At 43.4% G+C, this 21,073-nt stretch overlaps 1 protein-coding gene across 9 annotated transcripts in view; it reads right to left on the bottom strand.

The window, feature by feature from the left end:
- The window catches only part of NFIB (nuclear factor I B), a 433,275-nt gene that overhangs the window by 219,297 nt on the left and 192,905 nt on the right, over nucleotides 1-21,073 (bottom strand). For 3 of the 9 annotated variants that reach the window (XM_065878874.1, XM_065878875.1, XM_065878878.1), the window contains exon 2: nucleotides 29-560. In XM_065878874.1, coding sequence (XP_065734946.1) covers nucleotides 29-560 — 532 coding nt within the window. Of the gene's footprint in view, nucleotides 1-28; nucleotides 561-942; nucleotides 1,009-6,588; nucleotides 7,666-21,073 lie in introns of those variants that run through there. The other 6 variants (XM_065878877.1, XM_065878879.1, XM_065878876.1 and 3 more) reach the window with 5 other exon arrangements.

Below are 21,073 nucleotides of genomic sequence, written 5' to 3'. Positions count from 1 at the left end.
GCTAGAAGAAAGAACAATCTGCTCCTACCTTGCTCCTGCACGTAGTATGCCAAAAACAAATCAAGCTCCTTAACTGATACTGTGATATGATGTGGCTGGACACAAAGTGCTGGGTTTGTGCAATGTGGGGATTTCATGAGCCGCTCTCCATCGGTACTTTCCAAGGGGATGCCTTTGAACAGGATCACCATGACTAGATCCAGACGCCAGACTTTGTCTGCCTGTCGCAGGCAGTCGATTCTCCTAATCTTACCCTTCTGGTCGGGATTGGATAAGACACAGCACGGGTGCTTCTTGCCAGTCACGGTGAGCACAAAGTCCTCTCGGTACTCCTGGCGGATATCTTTGCGCAGTTTGGCCAGGAGCCTGGATGCCCACTTCTGTTTGATTTCAGGCTTTTCGCTGAGAAGCTCATCTTTGACTGCTCTTTCTTCATCCTTTGACATTCGCTTCTCGTGCTTTTTAAAGTATTTGCGTTTCCGAGCCTGCAGGTTGAACCAAGTATAGGCAATTGCACGGACGTGTGGAAGTAGTGCCTCGATGAATGGGTGAAATTCATCCTGTGGAAGATGAGGAGGAAAAAGAAGACATACACAGTCAGTTTAGTTTTTTAAAGGCTCCAACACATCAGACCACAACCCCTTCCCAATTCGGTACCAAGAGTTATGCACAAAAATAACATTCTTTTCTTATTTAAAATTATCAAAATAGCAGGACCAGAAGAAAATAAAGTATGCCAAGCTGCCCCTTTTCCACCAAAACTCACAGGTTGATTCTCCCTCCTAAAAAAGAAAATAAGGTTTATATTTGTATTTCCACTCTGGCCCCATCCCCCTCATTCCCACCATGTATCCTACATTCTTTAAAACGTAAGCGACCAAGATGCTTGGCACCTAATTCAATATTTAAATATTTGATTGACCAACTAACACTAAGCAGTACCATTTTACAAAGAACACAGTGAGATTTTTTTTTTTTAATCGGAGCAGAGCTGTTCAGAAGGCAGGAGCGATGCCACAGTTCATTTCTCTTCTCTGTGGCACAGAAACACAAAGCATATAGATGCTCAGTGTAATGCCACACAGTTCCCGCTTTTGGAGCATGCTCTCAGCAAGAGGCTGCTGGTGGCACAAAGAGCATGCGCCATTAAACTTGATCCATTTTCTTATCAAACGTCCAACATTCCAACACTGAAACAGCACCATTCCAAGAGTGGTAACTAGAGAAACTGGTATACAGTGAGGGAAAGTGGGCAAAGGACACAGCTTGTCGTATCAGTGTCCTGAACAGAAGGTTTCCATACTTTGAGCAGCGCATTCCCTCCCTCTACCAGCAACGCTGGCCCCCAACACACACACACACACACACACACACACACACACACACATGCGCGCGCACGCGCGCGCTGCTACTCTCTAACAAACCCACAGACACGCTCTTGCATTTTTAAATAAAAGTTTCTAAAGTTGAAACAAAATTGACTCGGATGTTCTTCCGGCAGCTTTCCTATAGAGTCTGAAGCCCCACAGAGTCAGTTAATTTGTTAACCGATCACATGAGTGTGGCAATTATTCTAAACCCCTTAAAAATCAATCTGAGGTGAACAATGAAAAATGGCAACTTGGCACCAACTTTACATTCTTTGTGTCTCTGCATGCAGTGGCAGGGTGACACCAGGAGTGCACCGCTGGTCACTCCCTGCTTTTGTGGAATCAATACAATTCATCTGCTACGCCTCTGAATTCTTGGACAGGGCTGTGGGTGCCCGTATGCATGGACTTGTGAATCTGCACGTGGAGAGATCCCGTCTTGTGAATTAAGTGGTTTACCTTAGGCTCCTGCGTTTTTCCTGCCTGTTTCATGTACGCCTTTTATAAGGGAGGGAGGCGGCGACGAGTGGCAGATAATTTGCACCTCCAGTTATTTCAAGTTACTTCCCAAAGCAGTCAGTATTTCATTACTTCCTGCCATAGGTAAAACCTGTCTCCTAAGCTCAGGCCTCTTACTGTTCCGAGAAAGAGCTTAACATCCAGTCATGCACACTGTATGCGGGCAATAAGGCCAGATCTGAAACAAATGAGAACTTCCACTGCGGCCACTTTTCTGGTCACTGTATTGTCACCTCAACCACAAAATAACTTTCTCTAACTGTTTATATCCCAAGTTAACATTGACATCTTAGGGCTGGTCACCCTGAACTATGTGGAATAAATTCTGTTTAATCAGCAGACTGATGAATTCCATCAGGTAAAAATGATGAAAGTATCACAAATGACTCTAACAAAGAAGACACCCCCAAACTCCCATAGAGTTATGAACTCATTTTTAAGATCAAATTCAAAGTTTCAACGCTAAAGACTGCAGCATGTTCGCAGTCTGCAGTTCAGATCCGGAAGAGGTGTACATCCCATCCAATCAATAATGCAGTTTTCAAGTGTTTTAACATATTGCTGTAAAATGTTTCTAGAGCAGAATAAACCTAAATCAAAATTTTATAACAATACAGAAATGTAGATGATTACATCACAGCATGAGGCATAACCAAATGCCATAGAGGAAATCATTAAACCGATCAGTAGTTTCCAGCAGAGATTTGAACAATTCAGTTACTATGCGAGCACATTAAACTAGGCCATGGAAAGAGTTAAACCACAATCTGTTCTTTGTGTGGGAAGGCAGCCCTGCTCACAGCAACCACAGCCCATGATAAGACCTCCCTATCTCCATATACTTTCTGATGCCATGCTTTCAGCATTCACTGTAACTACAAAAACTTTGTTTATCCCCCTTAGAAATATATGCAAAAGGAAACCCTGCTCAAGGAGATGTGGACTCAAACATGCTTTGGGAACTCACTTCCTATATTCTGACTTTAACTATGATTTATTGATATGATCAAAAAACATACATATATACTCATGAACTAAAAACTTGAGATGTAAAGGGTACATGGGGGCGGGAGGAGCTTTGCCTCACTCACTTTACCCTTGCCATACTTTTAAAAATACGATATTATTTTAACAGATATTAAGCAATGTGTTAACTTCTAAGTACTTTTATCCTTAAGTACTATGTTCAGTAACATTTCATTTTCCTATAAAGACATCAAACATACTTTGATTAAATTTGTTTGAGCTTCCAATCATCTATCATGTAACAGATCTCAAAATTTTAATAACTTATTTAAACAATCAAAATGCAAATTTGAGGGCTGAATTTGGAATTTCTTAGCAAATGCACACAAGACAATGTTTTTTAAGGGTGCCTTGAGTTTGTTGCCAATGCTGCCAAGTAATGTTTTAAAACATACTTTTTTCCTATTGATAAATAGAAGTAGCAAACTTTCTCAGTCCACAGTTGCCTTATAAATATCTTTCAGGGCTTTACTATTATGTGAATTCCTTTCAAGCAAAACACTTACTTCTGACACGGAGACATATCCTCAAAAAAGTGATAAGTAGAGATTTTCAGCAAGTCACATATATTTCTGTGTTACCATGACTAAAATATCATCTCTCAAGTATGACTGTTTTCTAATGCTGTTACAATATATTTTTAGTGATTTTTAATGATATGAATATGGAGCATAGTAATTTGTCTTCATCAAAAAAAAAGTGATTAAGGTATTCAGATGTCCTAATTAATAGATTATCACAATAATACTTTAAACAACTATGAAAATTATTTTTTAAGAAAGCAAAGCATGTAAATGATCTAAGATCTAATGGCTGTATGCTAAGGTAATATGCCACCTTGCTCTCTCAGAATTTTTACTAAAACACATTGGCATTCAGTAATGCCAATTCTTTCTCTTTTTAAACTTCCTTTAGTTGAACTAAATTGATAAAATAAATAACCTAGTTACAAATTTCAAATATAAAAGTAAACAGTCCTAATTCTACTGGAAATATTTCTTTTTCTTCACAGAAACAGCGGTCTCCATGAAAGGGATGGAAAATTAGACCAATATAGAGGCAGAAGAATAAATACTAGATGTTCTTGGAGCACTGCTATATAACAGTAAACCATTTTTTTAAATGTACCTTAAGAACTTGAGAAACAGTGAAAGAAGAAAAAAATTCAATGCAATCATTCCAAGTGAAAGTTATACTATTAAGGATTTACATTATTTTTAGAAAAAGCAAATACAAAATCATATCATGATGGTTCTTAATTTCTTTAAACATCTGATTTATACTGATACATAAATACAGATTTATATCCATGTACTGATACTTCTGAGTAACACTTTGATAAATATCAACTTTAACTGTAGCTCCTTCTGAAAATTCTTTCTAAAACCTAGATATCCTTTTGTGACAACTGAAACACTTAGTAAAGTTTCCAATCAATTAAGAATGCTTCTCTATTTTGTATTTACATACCCTAAAAAATGTTTTGCTGCAGCTATTAGGCTCTTGTAATACAAAACTAAACTACTGGTCTGATATCAAAGTAACACCGTTAATGTTACTTTTGCAACACCTTACACTACCTATAAAGTCACACAGATATTAAAGTGAGAATTCTAAAGCTAAAATTTCTTCTCTAGTCTAGACCTTAAATCCCCAAAACAGTTTCAATATGTCAACTTAGATTTACATTATTAAAACAGTAGAGAATATCAGTCATCATGAATTAGTGTTGGTAAGCATGCACCCTTGAATACTAATGTGATAGCTGAATGACTATGCTGTATATGCTCGTAATATTCCATATGTCACGATGCTACAATATTATTTTTAACTTACACAAATTTAGATAAAGCTAGTGACTTTTCAATACATATTTAGAGGAAACCGAAAATGCAATGTAATCGCTAGCAATGTTTCTGAAAAGCCGATGCTGGAAATATGAACTAATATAGAAAAGCAATCCTTTACATGAGAGTAAGTGGTACAGCACTTTGCAAGTGAAAACCTTACCTCAATTTGTTTTATTTGAACTATGCTTCAATAACGTAAAAATAATGTCAAAGGGATGTGGTTTACCAGAAAGAGGGGGGAAAATCCTGCTGATGGGTAATATGAAAGGTAACTTTTGCAGCTGAAGGCAATTCGTTATACCTGAAACAGTTTCATCATCATATTTATTGGCCAATATTCACAGCCTTAAAAATACAAATAGCTCAGCAATTCGTTTTTCCAGTTTTGTTAAATTAAAGTGCACGTTTACTTGCTGAAAATAGCCATATCTAAGTTAATCATACTCCGATGCCAAACAAAATATAAACAATAAAAAATGTGTCAGCCAAAAAGCTACAGGACTGTATCCAATCACTGAATAAGCCTTATCATTGTTTTCATCTTCATTCACAGTTTATGAATGCCTCAGTCCTTTTGAATCACAATGGCTTCTAATTGTCATACAATTGAAACCTTAATCATTTGTTCATCAGAAAAAATGCATCATCATGATACTGGATTTTTTAAAAATTGTAACACACCTTAGACTAGGCGACACTTCTTCAACTGTTTAGTTTTTAAGCCAACGTCAAAGAAAATGGTTCTCAATTACTAATCGTGACATATCCTCCTAAACGCTGAAGTCAACTGCCCCATACCTTTAGAGGTTTAAAATACTGCTTCAAGTAACAACTCTGGGCTAAGATATTTAGTCAGCTCGTCAGTTGGTTAGTTAGCTGGGCAGCGATGAAAGATGCCCCCAGGTAAGTCTGGTCTCGCCACTTTTCCATTTGACCGACTGGTTTAAAATTATATAAGTTGTGTTCCTGCAAAAGTATAAAGCCACTATTTTATTTCATAACACTGTTCCTAAAGTCTTAGGACAATTTTCAGAGTGAAAAATTTTTAAATGACCTTATTTTCCAGCATTTCTTTCTGTCCTACGCCCAAATATCGTCAAATGAACAGGTCTCCACAAAATGAACATGTTTTAAAAGTCCTTAACTTTCACCACGACCAACTAACTCGAGTCCACGTACAGACCGCCTTTGTGGCGTGGTCACTGGAAGCCTCAAAGTGCGGATCGCGATGGACCTGAGTTTCAGATCCCCAAATTAAGCAGAGGAATGGGTCCCCGGACCACAACCTCCGAGTCGCTTCGTCTCCCGCCCACTGCCTGCAGCGGAGTCCAGAGGCACCCACAAGGACTCCTACTGGAGTCCCCTCGCCCAAGTTCACCGGTTGTTTATAAGGACTCAGTCCTCCCCTAAAGCTCCTCTAAAGCCGGAGTCCGCCTCAGCGCGCAAGCGAGGCGGCGGGCACCCTGGGCAGGGGGATAGCGGGCACTAGTGGGGCCGCGCGCGGGCTAGCGCTTGCGGGCCCGGGCCCTGCCCATTCCCTGCGGCCTCGCCCGGCCCAGCCGCCCTGGCAGGGCGCGGGCGCCCGCTCTCCGTGCCCAGGGCGCTGGGCTCGGCGCTCGCGGTGGCCGTGGGCTAGGGGCCGCGCGCCGGCTCCCGCGCCGCCCTGCAAACCCCGCCGCAACTCCAGGCCACTTCTTCTGAGGGGGACCGGGGTGTGCGGAGGTTAACTAAAGCCATTAATTGTCCGCAGACGAGAGCAGCAAAACAAAACAAAGGCATTTCGGGCTAGAGAGAAAGCTCGAGAAAGTGACCGAGGCATGTACCTGAGTGAGACAGATGGGAGAATACATCATGACTTCGCCTTAAAACGCACTTTCCCGGAGATGCCCAAGAAAATCTTCGAGAAGCAAGAATTTCATCTATTCATTTTACAGTCATCTGAGCCCCGCGATGCGATCAATCAGGACGGGGCTCTGCGCTGGATCACCGCAACTTCACAACAAACCCAGTCCTCCTTAAATAGCCAAAGATTCAAGTTCACTCGGCGTGCTAGATTTCCCGGGGTGAAATCCAATCTACACTTTTAACCCTCCTGCAGTCCGAGCGCGCTGGCCGTGCTCGCCGAGGCCGCCGCCGCCGCCGGTGTTGGCTGCTTTTCGCCTGGGTTTGGGGATTTGTTTTCTGTTTTGCAGTTGTTGTTTTTGTTGGGGGCTAGGGGGTGCGCGAAGATTCGGTGTGGGTTGGATTGGGGTGGTGGTTGGTGGTGAAATGCTTTTTTAAAAAAGGCGGGGAGGGGGGCGCAGGAGAGAGGGCGGGAGGGAGAGCGAGGAGAATGTGTCACCGCGCTGGGAAAGTTCAAGGTTACAGCCCGGAGCACTGCGGCAGGATCCCGGAGTGGCGACCGCAAGCGAAACTTTGCCGCGAGCCGACCATGTGTGTGCGCGAGGGGGAGCGTGAGCGAGTGCGCGCGGGTGGAGGGGCGCGCGCGGGAGAGGGCCGGGGTGGGGGCGGGGTGGGGGAGCCGGGAGAGGCCGGGGTGAGGGAGGGGGCGCGAGCGCAGGTCTCCCGGGCGGAAGAGGCTCGCGGTGCGCGGTCCCCGGCTGCAGCCGCCGCTGCCCGCGCCGACTCCTCCACGCCCGGCTGCCCTCCCGCGCGCCTCGCCCCGCGTCTGACCCGGCCGAGCGAGGAGGCTGCTGCTGCTGCCGCCGCCGCCCAGAGGGATCGGAACGCGCTCCTGAAAAATCCCAAACGATAAATCCCGCTCTCCCGCTCGGCTCCAAACTCCTCTCTTTTTCTGCTCTGGGCTCTTTTTTTCCCCTCCCTCTCTCGCTTTCTTTCGTTGCAAAACTTGGAAGTTGAAAAATTCACCGGTTCCACCCTCTGGACCCCGGTCGAGCTCTCTCCAAATCAGACTTAAGGATTGTTTTATTATTTAATTACACAATCATCGCTTTACTCCTCCTCCTGCAAACGCGCATTCCTTTTGCACCAGCCTCTCCACACCCCCCGCCCCCCACCTTTCTCCTCCTCCTCCTCTTGCTTCTCTCTCTCTCTCTCTCTCTCTCTCTCTCTCTCTATTTGTTAAAGCTCTCATACCACTGCAACAGCACCACGACTTTTTTTTTATTATTTTAAATAGATCTTCTTTCCGCCCTTTGGGCAAATCCCGCATCCCCCCCCCCCCCCACGTACACACCCCTCGAAAACCCGCCCTGGAAGAGGTATTTCGGTGCTCGCTGCGGACTCTTTAAACCGCGGGAACCTCCGAGTGGGAGAAGCACTGAGCCGGACTGGGCCAGAGAAAGGAACGAATGGAAAATTCCCTCACACCCAGGCCGCCCCGGGGCCCAGGCTGGGGCGCCGACTCTCGCACCCCGGGCGGGCGCGGTCCGCAATGTCCGCCGGCTGAAGGGAGGAGGGGGAGGCCGGGGAGGCGGGGGCCTGAGCGAACTTGGTCTCAAGTAGTTGGGGCGCGCCGGCGCGGATGGGGGCGGGGCCCTCCGGGGTCTCCCTTGCGCAGGCCCGCGTCCCGGGGCAGCTCCGCAGAAGCGGCGCGCCTCGCCGCGGTTTGCCGCCCTCCCTGGCGGTGCCCGGTGCACGTGGCCTCGCTCGGAGCGGGAGGACCGGGCCGAGCTGCCGCCGCCGCCACCGCCTCCGGCGCCTCCTCCTCCTATTCCTCCTCCTCCCGCGGCTTGCACCGCTCTTTTCCTCCTGCAGCCCCTCTGGCTCGCCCCCAATCCCCACCCCCCCCGGGGCCCGCCGGCGGAAAACGGCTCCCGCCCCGCCTGGGTGCAGGCAGGGTGGGGCCGCGGCGCGCCCGGGGCTGCGGGGCGGGTGGGCGCGCACGCGAGCGGGGTGCGTGTGCCGCTCCAGCCCTGCGAAGGCGGCCGCGCCCGCCAAGCTCCCGCGTGAAGCCCCGCCCCCACCCCGCCGCCAGCCGCGGGCCCCGAGTGAATGAACTTGATTTCGGATATTTGGAGGCCGGCGGTTTGCCTTGCACCCTTTCTGCGCGCGCGCACGGGCACTGGCACACACAGACACACACTCTCACATACACACCCCGCCCCCCAAATTCCGGTTTTCGGCCAGGGGTGGGTGGGGAAGAGGTGGAAGCAAAGGCTGTGCAGACAATGGAGAGAGGAAAAGTGAGTGCCAGGGGCTCCGCGTCTACCTAGCCGGGGGCCGCGGAGAGGACTCTACGGCCCCGGCCCCGGGGCGGCCCCGGGGCGGGGCCGCCCCCACCTCCAGCTGTGCTCTGATTTCCCTTTCCTCTTTTCCTCGCTTCCCCCCTCTCGATTTTTCCCCTCAACTTTCTCCTCTCTCTCTGTCTCTCCGGCTCCTGCCCACCTCCCCCCACCCCTTTATCACCCCACCCCGAGGACCCGAAGGAACCAGTGACTTTTTCCTTCAGCAAGTGGGAGTTATCCACATCAAGCATTTCACAACGACACATCAAGAAAAGTAGGCAGGTTCAAGTCAACCATGAAATGGTCACTTTTTAACCCCGTCCTGTCCTCATTAGGGAAATGCTCAAACACAGTCCGTTTTCAAAGAGCACTCTTAATGAGGCGAGCCTGCCAAGTCCACCAGCTGCAGGCCCCGTAAACCAAGAGCCCAAAGAAAAAAAGCACTGGCGAAAGAGGGGGAGTTGAGAAGGCCAGGGGTGGAGGTGGGGGGAGCGTTGGTTCTGGGAAGACAGGTAAAGTCGGGAAAATTTAGAGAACGCTCCCGAGTTAACCCTTTAGGGCACACACCACCGGGAGCGGCCTCCCTGCTCCCCCGGAGGTACATCCTCCAGTCAGGTCTCTGACAACCTTAATTTCCTTTGTGTGGGTCATTTCTTCTTTTTTGAAAAGCCAGGATAAACTTGATCGTCTTTATAGATGAAAGAAATGAGGTGACAGTCCACGTTATAAATACTCATTTCTCTCTCAGAAAATTTTAGGCGATCTCATGCTAGATTTAAAAAAAAAAAAACCCCAAAGCGAGGGGGGCGGGGAAGCGCTACTGATAATACCAGCTTTAACTACTGGAGTTTCCCTTTGAACAAATATTCAATTTAACCGGAGTTAATTTACCATAAAAGACATTCCCCTTGGCACGAATGCACTCCTGTCCTTGAACACACCTCTTTGAATGCCTGAACTCGTACAGAAGCCATTATTTCGAGGTCTCTTTAAAAATCAAGCGCCCATCTCTCTCTTTCTCTCCCTCCCTCTCTACTTCCCTCCCTCCTCACCACACCACCCCCAGTGAAATCCTGGCACCCAGAGAGTGCTTCGTTCAGCCAGAGATCTAGAACGAGCCGCTGTCCCCTAGCAAAAGAGGCCCAGTGCTGAGCCCTGGGCAAGTGTCTGCAGACAACGCTACCCCTCCTCCCTTATTAGTTTTCCCTTACCAACAGAAACGGTTTCCTTTTGCCACCCAAACTAGGTCGCATCCTAAAGTTTCTCACAAGCTTAAAAAAGAAAAATGAAAAATTGACAACTCTTACACAGAAGAGCCCACAAAAGCTGCAGCAGCGCCAGGGGTGAAGAAGCGGCGACAGACCCAGGTAAGACCCCAGAGAAGTGAAGACGTCTGGGGCCTCCCAGGCCTATCACTGAGGGGTTCAAATCGCTCCCTGTTTGTAGGGCACTTATGGTTGGGCACAGTTGGATGAGCATGGAGGATGCTTGGTAGTTGGCGGTTTGGATCTGTTTCTGAGAAAAAGGAAAATAAGAAAGGAGTAATGGTGAGGAGGAGAAAACTAAAAGGGAGGAAAGAATGGGCAACAGAGACATCCGGAGTAGCTTATGGGGTGCTCATTTGATATGGCTTTGACTGTCCTCTCAGGCCTTGGAGCCACGCGCGGGATGGCTGACCCCCCCACCCCCGCCACCCCCAGAACACTACTTCTTGTACATCTAATGCCCAGGCCACCGCAGGTCTTCCCAGGATGAACTCTAAGAGAGGCTTCTGGAAAGAGAAGCTGATGGATTGGGGTGTGTGGAACATCTGTCTTCTCTCAGCAGGACCCTTCACTATCTGTGGTTTGAGAAATGCCAGTCTTTTAAATTCCAGGTAGAAGAGCAGAGAGAAGGAAGTGAGAAAGTACATACGGTATTTTAGCCACTTTCCCTTTTACCCAGCATTTCTGTGCCATGGTAATTAAAAGTGGTTTTAAAGTATCTCTGAAAAGCTTCTGATACTATCAAAGTGGGCCAAACACTTTTTAGACTGGTACTTACCTCTCCTAAACTGCCTTTTTTCTTCTCTCTCTCACTCACTGAAAGAGTTAAAGCAAGTCAATTTCATTCACCCCAAAATCTGGCTGGAAGAAAGAAGTGAAAGGCTTCTGCAGCACCAGGAAAATCTGATATTTCAGAATCCCTAAAGATCTCCTCCCTAGACCATCTATTCCCTGCCACCTTATAGAGAGAAAAGTTTCTTTTCTGACAGATAGTTTATTAATTTCAAGAAGTGCTGGAGTGTCTGTGCTTCAGGTGACTGGATTTTTCAAAACTCAATTGTATATTTGAAAAAGTAAGCAGTATTACCCAACTGGAGCCTTTCATTGACCTCCAGAGAGGAGCTTAACATCTCAAGGGTCATCTAATATTGATTTTCTTTTAACCTTCTCCCTTCTAAAGAAATTCAGTGACAGGTTGTGAATCCTGAGCAGTTTAAGGAAAGGTTCTTGGAGCTTAACAAAGCTGTCATTTTCAATACACGCGGATGACTTTTTTTTTTTTTAGCTCTTGCATGTGATTAGAGGGGAGGCTCAATGATTCCACACACCCTGGCCGCATGGCCAGTATCAATATTTTAAAACTAAATACAAAAGAGACAGATGACCTCCTGACCCCCAGGAAACAGGCCTGCAAGACTGCAAGTATCCACTACACCATGCCCAGGGACCTTTTCTTCTTCCAAATGAACCATAAAAATCATACACGTGTAGCCTGTAAAACACAATTTTATATCCACAAGCAAGAACATCAAAAATCCACTCAACAATGCATATATAAACAACCAACAAGTACTGAAATTGTCTGCACTTGATGGGAATTGCAAAATCATGCCCAGCTCTCTCAGCCCTTAAACTACTACTGTCAAATTAGGGTAGTGATTTTTCCGGACTAGAAAATTCACAACCGGTTAGCTTCCCCAAGCCCCATTGCCAGCACTTTGCCTTTCACTGAAATGAATAAATAACCGTGGACTTTCTTCCCATCCTCTGGGAGCTGTTTGGTGTCCCCTGAGGACAAAACTAAATGAGAAAAATGACGCTGTTAATAATGTCACTGCTGAAATGCCTGTACTCGACTGTTTAAAAAAAATACCATCCCACTAGGTGTGCCTACATTTCCGGCACATTTACAAGCCACCACTGAATCTGAACACAGACTGGCCAGCATTAAGATTAGCTGGTTTCCACTTCTGTACAGAAATGAGGCTAGTTCATCAACAGAGATTCCCAACTTCTGAAGACATTTGCTTTCCGGGATTACAATGTCAGCAGTTGCCCTGTAATTTCTGCATGATTTATTTTAAACTTTGAAAATCATGGTAATAATTGCCTTGCTTCACTCACAATACTTGAAAAGTTATAGGCACTTTCACGTAGTCTTTTTTTGAGTTCTTTTGAGTCACATACAGTCTTGAGAGTTGTAGCTATTGTCCTTTTTCAAGATAGCTGACCTTTAAAGTAAAACTATACTATCATTTTATTTCTACATGTAAATTGGCTTGTTACCCATCTACATGTGCCTCTGTGACATGAAAACAGATGAGTTTTAAAGATCTGTTTAGAAAGCTTCATCCAGAATGGCTAAGTCGTCTTTACATTCTGCATTAAGTGTAGAAAGTGCGTTGCAAACCAACTCAAACTTTCTGCACCCCTTTCTCTAATTTCTTTCCTTGAAAACTGCCTTTCTGTTTCAAAACCAAAACAACGCATAACAACAGGACTGTGCATTTTAACTTTCAAAATAAAATTTAGCCAACAATTGCATAAGTACAAAGATAGAAGACAGTTGGGCCTATACAAAATATATATTGATACTTAAGTAAACTTTATCTCTGAAATATATCTGAAAAAATTTCACAATACACAGTAAGTTAATAAATTCCAAAGCAATACTATTGTCAAATTGTGTGATGTCACAAACTCTGAAAGCAAAGTTACAGATGTTCGTGACATTACATTCACCAATAATTATACTGCTGCTCAGTCTGACCATGGATGCCTTAAAATTAAATGGATGCCTCTGTCTACTAAAGAATAAAAGGAATTTATTTTGGACATCAAACAATGAAACTGTCACCATTTATTGTATGAAACACTCAGCTAATCAATTTCCTATTAAAACAGCTTTCAACAATACTCAGCTTTAAAATTCATCAGGGCCAGTAAAAACCTTTTGCCAGTGCACAAGAATGCAGTCCCAACCACGGACGATAATTACCCTTCTAATACTTTTATTGCCCAAGCACTTTTTCCTGTGCTCCCCATCAGTTAGGCAGGAATCTGCAGTATAGTGTATCAGTGAGTTGGAGTGATTGACCTTTGCCCACATATGATTTAATAGGGACTTTTCAGCACTGGAGCTTTCTGCATCTCTCATACCATTAAATGAAAACATCAAACCTCAGATGTAAAACTGGAAACCACAACGTTTTGTGTTTCACAACTCTTTGCAGTTTTTACTTAGGCTGCCTAAAGGTCAGCTTCTTCGCCTCACAATGCTCTCCCCCATACAGTAAATATACTCAAAAGTCACACTAATTCTCATTTTGATTAAATCTTGAACTCCCCAGTCAGATACACACATTCATCCTGCTTATTTACATTTGCATTCTTTTCTAACCACATAAGCATGTGTGTATGACTTTCTGGATTTATTCCATTTTAGGGCTGATTTAAATATCTGTTCAAGTATGGGTTCACAAGTTAACTTTTTCCCGCCCGTTGGAAAGTTAAAATTACAAAGGATGGTGTTATAGGATCCTGTCAAAGAAAGTTAGAGCTAATCTTGTGTATTTTGGCGCCTTTTCCCTGCCAGCTACTGTACTTGGTTGGGGGGAGCGGGTTGGAGATCTTGTCTGTCCCATCTCAAGTTCAATGGCAGTTCTACTAACTCCAGGAGAAGATGGCTATGTTCACAGCACTAATAATAATTCCAATCACGCCACTTCGGCATTTTGTGTCAAAGTCGAAACTGGCTTCCCCGCCCCCTTCAACCTGAAAGCTGCCAAGTCCTCACACACTCCGCATTCAACCACAACTTAATGGATGGGATATTGTGCATTAAAATGTGTTCCAGACATACTGGCGAAGAGAGGACAAGGAAAAAGGGAGACAGACACACACACACAGTTAGGCAGAAGGGAAAAAATCCTAGAGCAAAAACAGCAGGGCAGGAAAAAAAATTATTAACAGGAGCAGGAAGAAATCCATCATAATCTTTTTTTTTTTTTAAGGGAGGGGGAGAGTGGGAGGAGGGCTAACAATTCTATCCTGCCACTTCAGGAGCAAGGGGCTAGGGGTAACTAAACTTTAAAATGAAGATTGACTTTAAAAACTCCAGTACACCAGAGCTAAATAAAGACACTTTTAAGTGAGCATACGTAACAAATCTGTGCATAGTCACCTTAAAGAGAAGAAAAATGCTCCAAAAAGAGAGAATGGGCTACAAGGTACAACTAAAGTATCATTTGTACAGTAATTTTTTCCATCATGGGGGAGAAGGGGGGGGAGTAGGGAGTTGAAGCAGGAAAAATGCTACATTTCACACTGTTTTGGACTCACAATGTCTCTATAAAAGTGTGACATATACACTAAAGTTGCCAAAGCTTAAAAAAAAAAAAAAAAGCATTAAGGCTGAAAATCCAACACTGTGGCCCAACTTGTAAAGAAGAAATGACATTTAGGTAAAGTCTCTTTACAATGTACAAACAGTAAAAAATCTGTGTCTGGGGATAGAAGGGGATGCAAGGGACAAACAAGACAAGCAAATAAAGCCAGTCATTTCAAAGCCACATACCACCGCATTCTATTACGTTAAATAAAAGAGATGTTGAGTCTGTAAACAGAACCCTGGGCCGCTGACTTCACGTATCTGAGGTACAGATTTGTGGACTTTCTCAAGGGTTGTTTTGGTGTCGCTTATCGTATTTATTAATAGTTTTTATTTTAAAGCGCAATCCAGGAGTTAGTCTCTTACTTTTGTTTTTAATTATTATTTCTGCAATGCCACAGTTCTTGGCCCAAAGAAGAAAAGGCGGCAAAAGTCAAGTCTAAAAGCAGGCAGCCCCTCAGCCTGTCTGGGTATCCAGTTTTGCTTCCTCTCACTTGCAGAAGACTGTTTCTCGAGGTAGACTTGAAAGCCGTCCAGAGTGCTCTGTGTGTGTGTGTGTGTGTGCGTGTGCGTGTGTGTGTACGCGCGCGCGCGCGTGTTTGCTGGGCTTTATTGTTTTAGCAGGGCTGCTCTGGGGCTGCGGGCTGCCTCCCCGCCCGCGTCCGGGCTCCGAGCGGGCTAGGCAGATGCAGCCGGCGCGGCGGCAGGGTCGCGCGTTCACCCCTTCCCCGCCCTGGGATCGGCCGGGCCGGTGGCGAGGCTACCCCGGACCGCGGCCACCCGCGCACCCTTTCCGCGCCCCGCCCGCGCTCCGCCGCCAGCACCGCCGCCTCCCCGGCTTTCTCTTTCTCCGGCCCACCGCCCGCCCGGCCCCGCCCCGACCGGCCCGGCGCGCGGGAAGCGCGGCTCTTCGCTTCCGCCTGGCGGCGGGAAGGAAACCGAAAGGAGGAGCCGGGGGCGGGAGCGCAGCGATGCATATTCATCAGGGCGCCCGAGGCGGCGGAGGCGGGAGCGGGCCCGAGTGGGTGTGGCGGGCTGCCCGGCGCGGGGGGCCCCTCGCGAGTGGCGGCACAGCTCTTTGTGCCGCCCGGGCGGGGCCGGAGCGCGGCGAGGGAGTGCGGCGCCGCCTGCCTGCGGGGCTGCCGGGCTCCGCGCGCCTTTGTGCTACCGCGCTCGGGGGCCTCCCCGCGGGCGTGCGCGAGAGCTGAGCCGGGCGGAGCAGCCGCGGGAGACTCATCACCAAGTGATAATAACGAGCACGGGATTGGTGCTCTTCCCTACTAGCCGCCACGTTTTCGGTCCCCTTCGCCAGGCCACGTTTGTTTGGGTGTAAAAGGAGTTCTGAAATGTACCTCACTGCGTAGCGTTATCATTTATAGGCATGCATGTGAGTGTCAATAATTCAGGGGTAGGTGGAAGAAATAATCAGCCCCAAAGAAATATGCAACCCCTGGGTCCCCAAGAAGTAAACACTCTAGATGAGATGTGGTAGCGGGCTCATGTTCATAAAGCGGTTTTGATTAATATTTTTTAAGCTTAAATATATGTAGGTTTTTTGCTTAGTTTGCAAGTAATCCAGTCATTTGCATTTTAAGCATCTGTAGTGTGGTAACACAATGTTTAACGTTTAAACCAAGTTGTTATATAGCTCTGATTTAAAACTGAAGTATTAAATGTAAAAATATAGCACTCGCCCTAAATTTACTTAGTACTAACCCACATGTGTTTAGAAAAGATTTTATTACAGAGATCCTGACTAATTATGTAATTGCACAACAGGCAACAATAGCTTCAAATATCCTCTAAAAACCCTGTTCAATTATGTGATTACCAGTGGGACCGGAATAGCTCCCAATGAATTGTTCTTATCTTTCTACTAAATGTGAACATGTCAGTATTTTAATCCCAATTATATTTACCCTCAAAGTCCAAGAGAACTTAAACAACATTGTTCAGGTTCTTTGTTCCTACAACACGCATTATAAAACAAAGAAGACATTTTGGCCTCATTATCCAAAAATAAAAAGTTTTTTTCTCCTGTACTGGCGTGGGCACACACACATGTATACATGCATATATTACATACATATAATGTGTACATATTATGTAGATGTTTGTGAATAGTATACATATCTCATTTCAATGATAAGTGCAAAACTGAGAATTGGATTGACCCAAGTGAGCTTTAGAAAATGCCGAACTTTAAAATGGGTTATTACCAGTTCCCAATTTCCCTTCAGAAAAAAAGTAACAAGTGTATATCTATATAGCTTTGGGAGGGAGATGAAGGATGGGGACACACACACACACACACACGTATGTATGTATCTCCACATTTAGCTATAACTTCCGAAGGAAAATTAATTTTTAACATCTATCTTGTTCCAAGTTAGGTAATTTTAACCACTCAGCTAGTATAGCTCTAATTCAGTATACCCAGGCAGTCAATTCAAGTGGGTAACAAACAGATCTGTTTCCATTCTAGGATTTCCTAATAGTAGTTTCATGGTTCAGTAAATCACATTTAGCACTAACGAATCAAATATAAAATATGAAAATTCAATGTGGCTAAACTAAAATATATTATTTAGGGTGGTGGAGGGAGTGTTTAAGTGAGCAATGTTATCAAATTCTAAGACTTTTACAAGTGTGCCTCAGACAGCTTCTTCTCATAATTATTTGAAGTCCATAGCAGAGTCACCAGTCCTTCCCAACATCTATTTCATGCAAAGGAGAAATGACATTACAGAGAGAATCCAGTTTTCTTTAGGAAATATCCTAAGACACGAAATGGGAAAAGGAACAGGAAAGGGGAAAGGGAAGGATTTCCTGTGCTTCTGGTGATGACTTGAATGAATCTAGATTTAGTGTCACCTGTCAAAGAATTTCTTCCTAAGTATATTATTTAGTAATAGAATGTACCATTGTATGTTATGTTCAGCGTTTCATAGATTATCTTTTTTTATTTGAGTGTCATTTGTTTCTTTTGACATGTGAAGCTTACAAGAGTACTTATTCGTATGTATACTGATCACTCTTCTGTCAAATACGTACACATATTATAATTAAATGATATCCAAATTTTATAAAATAAGGAGATTAATTTTCAACACGTCCTATAGAAATCGGTCTCACTAATTTGTAGTCACCTCAGCGGGTTGTTGCTCCTAAATCTTTTAATTGGCTAATGATCATGGTCTTCTAGTCTACAACACTGGTTGATTTTCCAGTTTTCATATTTTTTCACATAAATAAATATGTAGAAATTCAATTCAGGAGTGTTTTAAAATAGATGCTTCTTTTAAAATTAAAATTATCTTGGTTAGAAGCCTTTCTTAATGTACTTAAATTTCAGTATCTTTTTATATTCAACTTTTTATAAATTATAACTAATTATTCATTTTAAAAAATAAGGAGTATCTAACGTTACTTAGGCATTTTGGCCTTCTGATACATCTAACTTAAGTGATTCCAGTAGAAAAGCTAATTTTTTTCTGCCTTTAGTTACAGGCACAATTCATTCCTTAGAACTAGAAGATTCTCCACTACACTGAAACTTTAGATTTTTTGTTTTTTTCCTAAAGCCAATTAACTGGTAAAGCAGTTTCTCTGTTTTTTTTTCAAATTAAGAATTTTTTAGTGTACAAGCAACATCTGCGTGTGTTTATCTTTGAGAATAATCACAATATATTTCTAAAAGGCGTGCAGTATTACAATGCTTTATGTAATAATTAAGTAATTCCTCTACCCCATCTCAACCAGTAATTTTCAGTCATTACCCCAAAGGTTTTTATTTTGTCTTATTTCTCAAAAATATAGGAGGTGTGTTTTTATTTCTATTATTTTTATGATTAAAGGGTACACACTAAATTTATTAGATTATTTTATTTAGTCCATTATTGTACTAGCATTTGTGCAAATTTAGTGTACGTAATAAACATGGAATATTTAGAACTCAATACTAAATAAAACACAATACCATCTTTTAAAACAATTGAATGATTACGTTTTAGAATTAAAACTATGTAAGATATAAACCTGTGTAAACATTCGTATTAAATATTACCCCTGGGAAATAGTTTCAATTATTTCTTAATTATTTTAAAAATATTTAGAGAGGCTTAAATTAGGACATTTATTGTATAAAGTGCCAACTTCTGGCATTTTGTTGGCATTCCATAGCTGAGAGCTGTCTCCATACAAGTTTTATTGAGGAGAGGAGGATGGATATCTAGAATACTGTTGTGTAAGAAGGATACCCAAGTATAAATAACAACCTCTGGTGACTATTTTTATTGGTTACAGCCGTCTTTAGCCATAATCCGTTATGCCTCTTCTTTAGACATTGACTGGGAAAATAAACAGTGTCTTTGCCACTAGACATAGTTTCTCATCACACAGAATTATATTTGTGGAAAAGACTTCAAGAGATTACCAGATAAGCCCTTGCAATGGGGTCAAAACTCCACACTGCCCAGGACAGGCACACCAGGTCACTTTCTAACCATTGAGAGTATGGGTACAAAAATAAATATACACATGCAGTGTTCCTTCTTTCACTAACTGCATGCTGCACCTGTGCACACATATATCTGATGACATCTGCTAACATAATAAATATCAAGTGGCCTGTAGTGTCATCAAAAATCTGAGGTGGTGGTATGGCTGACAGCCTCCTCAGCCCCAGGCTATGGTCTTGGTAAATTTCACAGGCTAAATAGAGACAGACTCAGACTCATTCTGTACATGAACCAGAGGTTTTCAAGGGCAGGTTAAGGTGGTTTACCCAAGAGAAAAAAAAAAAGCCTCTAGTTATGACTCAGTGTGTGAAAAATCTGCTCTCTGATTCAATGGTGATAAATCAAGGATATCTCCCAGCTTCAAAAAAAGATCATTTTTATCTCAATTGTTATGAATTCTCAATTTCAAGGTTAAATTCTCAACCTTTCTTAGCCGGCATATGTTTCTAAGACTTAGTTTTTAAAAAAAGACACAAAAAACTATGAGCAATTAAATCTTCATAACTTGCTTACTCACTTTTATATAACCTTAGAGTTTTAACCATCAAAATATCCATGAAAAGAAAACAATAAGTTTGAATGAATTTAAGCTGCAATGATGATTAAATTGAGCAAAGAAAAAGCAAGTGTTTTCTCAAAAACTTTTCAGGATATTTTGTGCCGTATGTATGGTTTCTGAAACAACAGAATCACTAAGGTATTTTTTTAACCATTTTCAAAAAACAGAAGCATCTGGCAATCCAGAAACCAGTGAGGCAACAGGATGCAAGAAAGCGCTAGACAGTCTACTGATCCTCCACTACAGTGCTGGCAAAGGACCATCCTGCTTTTTGCTCAGTGGGCCATTTTCAATGAGAAAGTGAAACTCAAGTCCCCTACATCCACATCCTGGGGCTGACTGTCCTCAGTGTCAAAGATTCTTCTTGACATATCTAGATCATGGTGGTACTATTTTAATTTGCCCACTACTAACGAAGATCAATAACCACATTTTTGTGGATATATTCCCCAACTAAGAAGGCCTAGATTCAGTCCAAGGAGTAGAGGAAAAATGCAATCTTTCTACAAACATGCATCACATGTTTAGTACGGGGCTGGGCACTACGCTGCAAGGATGGGTAGATTTTTAAGAATTTCTGCATTTATGATAAAAAGGCCTTCCATTCCTTTGTGTTAATATTCTCCTCTAAATTTGTTTATAAGAAAGTAACCTTCCCAAGGTATCTTGGAAGCCTTCAGATAAACACATTAAATAACAACGTTCGGTTTTCTGCTCACTTTACGGGTAGTTGATGTGGATTTATAGAATGAAAACAGTGTTGATAGAAAGCAAAGGAAAATGTAATTACGGACAATAAGTTACCCTTCCCACCCCACCACCCAGTAAAAGCAAAAAAAAAAAAAAAAAAAAGCCTTCTATAATATATTCAGAAGCCAAACTAACAAAGTTGGGAAACTTTTGATACCACTATACTTCATGAGGTGGGACGTATTTTTATAAATGACGGGGCGACGGGGAGAAAGCACAGTGTGAAGTGGGAAATTTCAGGCACAAAGAGTTTACCTATGTGCAACTAATACTGCCTGCTTTTTAACAAATTATTGTTTAAGCATGGTTGACAAGCAAATACAGAGGTCAGGACAGAGATAGAAGTTTCCAGATACCTAATATCCCTCTCCCTTTTTCTCCTCATGTCTGCTACCATTCTGAGCTGCCCTTAATATTTCTTTTATCTTTTTCTTTTCTGTTATACAAACAACAAAAAAAGAGCAGAGATATTTTAAGTGAAAATTAGCAAATATAAAGGACATCCACCGACAGTCCCATCACCTATAAATTTGTTTTGTTTGCACATATTCCAATCCAGTATTTGCTTATACACATAAACTATTGCGTGGTTATAATCTTAAGGTGGATAGAATTTTGTTTTGTACATTTCCACTTA

The sequence above is a fragment of the Phocoena phocoena genome, chromosome 6, assembly GCF_963924675.1.
Source record: "Phocoena phocoena chromosome 6, mPhoPho1.1, whole genome shotgun sequence".
NCBI classification, from domain to species: domain Eukaryota; kingdom Metazoa; phylum Chordata; class Mammalia; order Artiodactyla; family Phocoenidae; genus Phocoena; species Phocoena phocoena.
This window is presented reverse-complemented; position numbering and strand designations above follow the sequence as displayed.